The 9,374-nt window shown below is 37.3% G+C and overlaps 1 protein-coding gene across 1 annotated transcript in view; it reads right to left on the bottom strand.

Annotated features, from left to right (window-relative positions):
- Positions 1-8,979, bottom strand: part of rau (RA domain-containing protein rau) — a 33,649-nt gene extending 24,670 nt beyond the window's left edge. Inside the window, exons 1-2 of the mRNA XM_018521157.1 lie at positions 8,539-8,979; positions 6,728-6,947 (exon numbers count right to left, since the gene is read on the bottom strand). Of these exons, the coding sequence (XP_018376659.1) occupies positions 6,728-6,931 (204 nt within the window). The 5' untranslated portion in view covers positions 6,932-6,947; positions 8,539-8,979. The remainder of the gene's footprint in view (positions 1-6,727; positions 6,948-8,538) is intronic.
- Between the last annotated feature and the right edge of the window lie 395 nt (positions 8,980-9,374).

Genomic DNA, 9,374 nt, shown 5'->3' with positions numbered 1-9,374 from the left:
TAGTTATCTCAACTAGAATTCTAATAGACATAACCAGAAAATTCTGATTCGTCCATTTTCTACCAGAGTTACTGTTTAATCCAACCAGACCATTTTTCTCAGTGTGGATGCAGAATTCGTGAATTCTTTTCAGTACTTTATATATTTTATAGGTACCAATAAAAAGACATAAAAAAGCTTTTTTTTTTTCTATTATTTATTAACTTTCTTATTAGTACCCGCGGAAATAATTAGAACATAATAAAAAGACTTTTTTATTACATTTTATAAAAATAAATCATCGATATTTTTCTCATACCATATCGAGAGGTTTCCTGTGACATGATGAAATCATCCGCGACGGATCACATGTGAATCACGTAACGCCTGTACTCTCGTGAGACATATTGATATTTTCGTACATCTCTGCAGTTTCATTGCGTCTGCGTCATATTGTGCATAATTCGATCGTGCAAAATGCTGAGTGATCGTTGGGTGCGTACTTGGGAAGTGAATAAGCGTCATATTGCGTAATATGTTGATTATCTCGGGCGTTAAGCAACGAATTCCGGTTCACTGTCGACTGGAGTGTTAAATCGCGGATGTAGCGCTACACTATTCCCGTGTGATAATGGTCAAGCATTTCAATTAGGAATTATCATGCGGTGGCATTGAACAGGACGAGAATGCTCGATCGGGCGAGCCGGATGAATTTTGCCGAGTGGAGAAGTCTCGCTGAGAACGATCTAGTTTCTAACTATTCATCCATTTATTAAATCTATCGCATCATTTTATATTTTTAGGGCCATATATTAAATGATATATGTCTTTCATTTCATTACGCATTCTTCTATAATCTATTTAATCCTCGACTATACCACCTTTGGAGCCGAAGCGAAAATTGTAAACAGTATACAATGTATATGATTGGTACTATATATTCTAAATTGTAGGTAAAAAGAATTTTGCTCTATCAGTCGTGGTAAAGTGAAGTCACTTACATTCTCTATTTCAAATAGGACTCTTTAGAACTTAGGTATAGTTTTATATCTGTAATTAAGAGTTAATTATTTTTTTTAGAAATTTTGTGAAAGCTCTGTTTCAGATAACTGTTTTAATTCTTTTAAAACATTTATTTTCAAAGAACCAATATTCGATTACAGACAGAGATAAATTTGAAAACTATTTTTAGAGATTTCCGGTGATTAAGTAATGGAATTTGTAGTCCAGCTTCTGTTTTTTCCCCCAATAAACTGGACGTATTGCTTTCTCTATAAATAAGTTGGTAGAACAGCTTCTCCTTTTCGTTTATCTGCTAGCGTCTCGACTCAATCGACGGTTTTCAACTGGCTTATCGGTGCCGTTTACCCGTTTTTCCACGAACTGCCCTCATATTCATAAAGAAATAAAACTAATGATTAGCGTTGTTTGTAAGAATAGAACGAGATTCAAACTCGAACGAGATAACGACGCGAGTGCGGTGTAACTTTTTTCTTGCTTGCTGATATTCGTTACTAAATATGAATGAAACGATTGATGGATTCTCGCGGGCATTGCGTCTGAGGAACATTAAATCGCCATCGAGAAAATGTTTCAAAGAGAACGTCGTTACGTTAGGGAATCCATAATCATTTGAAGGTTTCTGCGTAACCGCACGATAAGACAGAGAATCTTGATCTACTTTTTTATAATACACTATATATGTATAAAAATTATCCTTTATTATTATTCAAATATATATTTATTAAATCAAATCTCTGTATAATCAGAAAAATCCTTTTCATTAACTGTTCTTAAAAAAAATGAACAGATAGTTTTTTAAAGGCTCAATCAATGACGCTTCCGGACTCGATTATTCTTATCGCATGCAATAGAAGATTGGTCCTTGTTGTTAGTAGTTAACATAGTACTTCCGGTCGTAATCTTGAACTTAGCATACAGTTATTCTTTCCCTAACATGTGATAAATGCGTTGCGATACAACAGACTTTGCGATAATATTTCCACGTTTTCGACGGAGAGAAACAATTACCACCTATATCCTTGAAGAATTACACGTCTGAAATATCTTTCTGTCGTAATAAAAAATTTTTATCTCTCACATATACGATATCGTCTGGTGTCGTGAGCTTCCACGTGTAAATGAAGTCTTGATCTGGAAAGATTATGCATTGAATACGTCATCTCAGTTACATCAACAACGGGAAATTCCTCATCAATGATGATGAAAAACCAGATGTAATTCCTACTTTTTACCGTGACAGAAGTGTTTTCGTACGGTTGTAGTGTGTTTGTTTAAGATCGTCCATTCGGTAAAGACTCCCAAGCCTCCAATCCATCCGAGCAGACGAGTTCATCTCACGTTCCCCTCAGAAAATGCAGGCGGATAATAATCTATAATTATCTTCGGCGTAACAGAAGAAACGACGCTGCGCGTTTGATGCTCCGTAAATAGTTGTTAAAGATGGCGACAAAACCGGATCGGAGAGCCGGTCGACACGAAAAGTTGCCAATATGCAACTGACGGACCCGTCAATCGGACATAAGCACAGAAAGAAACATCATTTTTATACCGAATTAAAACACAAAATCATAAGAAGTTCCAAGATTCCACAGTAGAAGTTATTTCAGAAAAAATAATAATATTTCGATACAGAATATAACGATAATTTTAATGAATTTATAGCATAATGATTTTTAAGTAATTTCTAATTAAAAAATTATTATCGTGTCCAGAATTCGTCATAAAATCATCGTCAAAAGTGTATCAAATGACATCATTATGATTTTCCCTAAAGTTACTTTTATTTGATGTTATCTTGATCTTATTATGATTTTGTGTTTTATATTTTTTTATTTTTCTCGGACATTATTGGACATTCGGCAAAATATGAGAAAATTATCCTTAGATATAGGAAATGCTTCTTTAATGAGTTATATCCTGATTATAGGCTATTGTGAACCACCGTTTGTCATCGTACGGAGCTTCTTCCACAAAGAAAATTTCGAAGAAGACATTACCCGCTCCTTTTCTGTATCTCTTCCTCCTGTCTTCTTCTCTTTGCGTCGCATCGTTATGCGGGCGAGGCGGCACGTAATAATTAACGCAAACACACAATTTTTATTGTGTGCTTTTCATCCCGTCTTCCGTGAGAGGGAGAATCGGAGCAGGAAGAGGAAAAGCAATGTTGGTCGTGAATATTGGAGGAAACGATCTTAGATGAACGTTTTTATTCTCACACGTACGTGCATATAACCGTACGTACCTGGATGTTCCAAGGAACCCGAGATTAAGTTGATTATGCGAGTGACGAAGTAATGACCAATGACTCGCTACAGTAAATGCCTGTATAATTGCAGGTCTGAGGCGGCGCGACCACTTATGAAGTTAATCAGGATATAGAGAAGGATATTTATGATAATATCTCTATTATTGCTGTCATATTATTATTATTATTATCACTGTCGCATGATAGCCAAATCGTAGGATTTATTGTATTATTGTCGCATAATAGCCCAGTAAAAAAAAGTAAACATCAACTAACAAAGTTATAATTTTATATTCAACAATATAAATTTAATATAACACAAGTAGTAAATAACAGTTACAATTCATATTGTTGAATGTAAAATTATCTTTTCAGTCGATGTTTGTTATAATTTCACGCTCAACAATATAAATGTAATATAACACAAGTAGTAAATAACAGTTACAATTTATATTGTTGAATGTAAAATTATCTATTCAGTCGATATTAGTTATAATTTCACACTCAACAATATAAATGTAAGATAACACAAGTAACAGTTACATACATTGTTGAATGTAAAATATTATCTCTCATATGAATGTATAATATTTCATCTTTCCGCATTACCGTGTTTCACAAGTTTCCCACTAAAACTGTAAAAATAAAAACGAGATAAAATCTGTACAAAACTGTTCTTTATTGTTCAAAAGGTAAATTTTTTTTCGCTAAGTTTGCAACTACGCGTTCTTTGATTATGAGCACCTGGTCGCGAATAAGAGAGGTCAACTACGTTGTGAATTCGACCTTCCTAGAGTCACCGAAGCGAGAAACGTTCCTACTCCGAGGGAAATTACGGGACAACGAACGTTTTCGAAATCTATACACAATCTTCTACATGTCGTGCCAAAGATGATTTCGTCACTTCCGTTTATTATCTTCATGATATATAGTGATAGATAGACGAGTGCAATTTTCCCTTTCTAAAAAAATTAGACATTACAAAATCAAATATAGTAGATACTCAATTTAAAAAAATGGAATTGTTTAAATGTTATGACTAAAAATCTGACGTTTGCGATGAAAAAATGACTGACGATATAGGATTTAATGCGACATTGCATTAAATAGTGCGTATTCGATAAAAACTGGGCATTTAGTTGGGATAATGAAATTAAGCTTATCGAGATCATCCAACAACAAACTGTAGAATCACAAAGAAACCGGAAACATGGCCTACCGCACCGGATATTGCAAGGGCTAGGACAGGTCCGGGATTAAAGGCGTAACGAAATATAGACTTCCATCTTGTGCAAGACGCATAGCATTATCTCAATATGATATTTAATCAATTTTATGATCTAATATTAATATCAAAAATTAAAAGAAATGTACAGAAAGCATTGAAAATAAAGATTCCAAATGCGTGACTACCAAGCGATGGCGCTTCTCTCACGTGTCTAGTATTACAGCGTTAATTGCGAAAAATATGGAATTCAAGTGTTAGTAATTGGCCAAGGTTCTTTTCAAACATACCGCCTAATCGTGACCGGGCAATAAAAAAACTCTGCGTAGACCGGCAGTCTCGATTAAGTGGATCCGCTATGGCTACAGTCGCTCGTTTAGTTTTTCACTGCGCATTGTGAACGTGGTTGCAGTATGTGTGACATCACGGTATGCGGGGTTCTCACAGAGAATCCTCGGTTCCAGTGACAAAAACTGCAGTGTATATGTATCTTATGCTTTGAAAACGGGGATCTCGTCGCTGCTTTCTATTACTTCCCACAATAAAAAGAAGATACTTCTTGTTGGGATAAAGATACTTGCAGAATTTATAGCGCCATAATATCTCATAATTAAAAATTTAATTCTAAACAGTCGTCATCGTATAAAGTATTGTCTAACATAATCCGTGAATATACTTATCGGATTAAATGAAGTCATTACAATTATAATTGGAATGCTAATTAAATATCTATATTTCGTACATTATTAAGAAATTATTTATGCAGTATAATCATATGAAGAAGTATACACGGTATCTCGGACTAACGGAAGCGACTTATATATTCCGCGACGACCTCTGCAACCCGCGTGCGAAACGGGTCAGACAAGCGTAAATACAATGAAAAGTCTTTGCCGCATAGGCATGGAGGAAAATCGCGCGTGTAATATTTAGAGCTCAAGTGGAAACGAGGATAGAGACGTTTGCATGGATACATTAAAAATTCTAAATACGTCGACCTTGATCATAATCAAGCGTATAAAATTGCAAAAAGTATTTAATCGCCTTAGGAAATTCCTGTCGCTTACAATCGATTGCATTATTTTATTCTCATGAAAAATATCCACGAGAGAGACTATTCTCTTTCGGATAAATCTGTTTCCTAAAATTACTCTAAAGTCGTTATTTTGCATTTAAAATTCGATTTAAAGATAATAATATTTAATAGTATCCGGTATTTTTCGGTCGAGAAGGAGAAGGCGAGATTTCGAATGACAGTATAAAGCATGTGTTCAGCAATCTGTACAGATGGTAAAGAAAAATATGCCCTTCCTAAACGTCCCTTGCCGGGATGAAGACTCTCGAGAGACTCATGTTTCTATTCGCGCAAAAAGGGACGCGAAACCGCACGAAGCCGTGAGAAATTATGCTGTCATTGAAAGCGGTCAACTTACAAATATTCCAAATATTCGACTTTACAAGACTGCTATTATTTTAACAATATTAATCGTTAGAGTCTGTCTTATATAAATATACAATCAGATTATTTAATATTTTATTACAATAGAAGCATTTTTACTGCTATTATTATTGATCTATTCATTTATATATATAATCTATCACTTTATTATATTTATAATTGCATTCAAAACGGAAGTATGGCGTGTTATTACAGATTAAGCAGCAGAAATAATCATGGATTAAAAATGACGAATCCATCAAGCGCCATCAAGCGAACACACGTGATCCAGCTGTTAATAAGTGTTCAGAAAACATACTGCTCTCATTTTCGCTAAACCGCTTTACGTCACTTAACAGATCGCCCGTGAATGCTGTTCTGTTTTCTTCATTTGTTTTATTGGACGCAACATCACTGCTTTTTACACTCTCCCGCGTTGTTCTTAACCATCTCCTGCAGGCGACATGAAACCGTCACGCGTTTATATTATAATAATAGCCCTATCACGCGCTTTCATTCGCATTATACGTCAGTTGAATTATTCCATTTACTGTTAAATATAAAAAATATTACAAGAATCTTCACATATTTTTATCAAATAAATTTCTCTATCGCAACAGGCAATCTGAGTATAAATAAAAAAAATTCATCGAGAATATTAATCGAGAAGCGATCTTGTTCGTGTGAGCGGTTTAGAGTGCTGGGGGTCTAGTGGAATCCTCAAGGTTTTCATTTCCGGATTAACGATTCTACGGAAGCCTTCGTTATAAATAGTAAATCCCACAAATATGTGGGAACATAATCACAGGGTACTCACCTGTTGGGTTGCGGTATCAGCCGGGGAGAAGCTCGACAGGGCGGTTAAGGGTGCTAGGGACGCGCATGAGGATGCTCTCGAGGGTGGCGGTGTGTGACCGGGGGTAGGACTTCCGCTTCCGCAGCTACTCGCGCCGCCGCTGGAAGAGAGGCTCACGCTGTCCGCCCGCCCTCTCCACGGCGAGATAGACACGTGCTTCAACATTCCTCCTTGTTCGTACCTGAAACCAGGATCCACGGATCGTTTGCTATTAAATCGTGAGCGTTGAGCTGAGGAAGCAACATAACTAGCACAACTATAAACCGATTATAAATTCGATTAATTTGTTCGGATGTGGGTGGAAGCAATGCGATAACAGTTCTCAACTCGCGCATTTTATCAAATGTTCCTTTCACCTCTTTATCTATAATTATGTCTAAATAGTCGTTTTACGTTAAAAGATCTGCATAGCAAATCAGCAAAGATATGCATAATAGGAGCTTCGATATACAGAACGATATGTAAAGAATACATAATACAAGAAGATTGCGATAAAAAAACTCGTGACCTACTGCAGGTTTAAGAACTACTTATTTTTTAGGGACGTTACAAGCAACACAAGCGAAATTGTCGCTCTGAGTTTCACTCGGCGTGGGCTTTCGCCCATGTAATGGACTCTTAAGAACATTTACTGGAAGTCGCATGGAACAGCCTACATTTGAATTAATCTCTTTGTGCGTTTCCTCTCGCAAGGTCGTAGAAAAACTGTAATTGGAGTGGCGGTCTTTCGATAAGTAGTGTCCAGCTACTGTGATTGCTAGGCTCAACAAACGTGGAAAGTGGCGGGAAGCTCGCTCGTGGAAAAACCGGACGTTCCCAACGGTACACATTTAAAAGCGCGTCCATGTAATTTGATGTCGGAGTGAAACCAGACGATTGCAATGTCCGAAACGGTGTCCACGCACGCCTACCACGTGTGGAAAGCAAGAAAAAGCCTACGCGCTCGAATAAACATTAAAGTCAACTGCAGGTACGGAAACCAGAAGCTTAAAGATCGCATGTGCAGAGTAAACGGATGCTTTTCCGCTAACTGCGGGATGTTGCGGGGAAAGAAACCCAGTGAAAATAGTTTCTTCCTTGGCTTTGTCATTGCAAATTATACTTGTATCATTGTACCACATTATTTATAATTGTTGTACACAGAGAGTTGAAAAAGTTACTTTATAAGTCACTTTTTAGGTTACCTTATATGTGTAGTAGAAATTGAATACAAAAAGTAATACGAAATTGAAGCAAATGATAAAATATCTAATATAAAAAATACTCGAATTTATTACACTCAATTTCTATAATAAAAAGTAACTTGTAAAGTAACTTTCCCAATCCCGATTATATATTTTTGTACCTATATATTCATTCAAGATTCTTCTTATAAAAAAGAAATATAAAGTAACAGTTTATTTTTTATATTCTTTAGACATCTAAATTAATAAACAATAAACAATCGCACATGTTTTTTTACTATTAATTCAAGATGGAAGTCATTCTGCATAGCTTCGGAGTACAATGTATATTAATTACGCGCTGCGAAATTTTCCATTTAGAATTGTAATAGGAAACAGAAGTGTTTCCTGCGATGCATCATCGGCGGACCGATGTGTTGCGGTCACGTGCATCCGAAGGACGCATCGGCATATCATTACGGGCGCAGTGAGAGGCGGGAAGGAAGCTCGTACGCACATTTCTGATTTTTAAAGAGAAGAAAAATGAAGCGATATGTCGTGAATATCAAACGCAAATTTTATATATTATTCTCAGTATTGTATACTTACTTCAATTAAATTCACAGCTGAACAGCCTGCACACGCGATAGCCCGCGCGTCAATACGCGCCAAACATTCAAAGTTGACGAACGTGCGGCATTGACATCATCCAAGTTCACTGTCTCAAACCCAGAGAGCAATTTACGCGCGACGGTCACAACACACGAACGGATTCACCACCAGTCACAATCGCGTTGCGTCGACAGAATGATAAAAGATTGCCGGCGCGCATTTCGGTATAAGATCCCGCATAGATAAATCGCTTCGCACATTTCACGCGAAGTGAATGGTCCTCGAATTATTGTCTTATTTAAACAGACATCGTGTAATGAATGTTAAAGTATAACGAGAATTTCCTCGAAGAAAATTCGACAGAGTTCGAGGTAGACCTGAGACCGACTTGAAACGCACGGCGAGATGGATGCACCGCAGTGTGCGCGCTCCGCGAGCGTTCTGTCACGACTGGTGAACGCGCGAGTAAATCGACATAGTAAGCCTACGAGCGCCAGCGAACGGACGAGGCAGAGGAAAGAGAACGACCTTCTTTGTAGTATACGCGACTGCATGTACACGCGTCCGCGTGCCATCGTGTGCGTGCGCCGCCGCCGCCGAGGAACTGCGGGGGTGATGACGGTGCCCGCGTTTGTAAGAAGAAGGGCACATATCCACGGAACCAGCCATTCGCTCCAAGAGACGGGCCCTACTCTTGCTTCAGAATTTTTTCTTGCGTCGCAGACGAGAAATACCCACCTAAGAAAGGTGGGGTTAATGAGACTGTAAATTGAGTGCTTGTGCGCAAGATAGAGAGGTTGTAATTGATAAATTCATCGCGTATTATGCGTTTA

This window comes from Trachymyrmex cornetzi, unplaced genomic scaffold, assembly GCF_001594075.2.
Source record: "Trachymyrmex cornetzi isolate Tcor2-1 unplaced genomic scaffold, Tcor1.1 scaffold97, whole genome shotgun sequence".
Taxonomy (NCBI): Eukaryota; Metazoa; Arthropoda; class Insecta; order Hymenoptera; family Formicidae; genus Trachymyrmex; species Trachymyrmex cornetzi.
The sequence above is the reverse complement of the archived record's forward strand: the minus strand, read 5'-3'. Positions and strand labels throughout refer to the sequence as shown.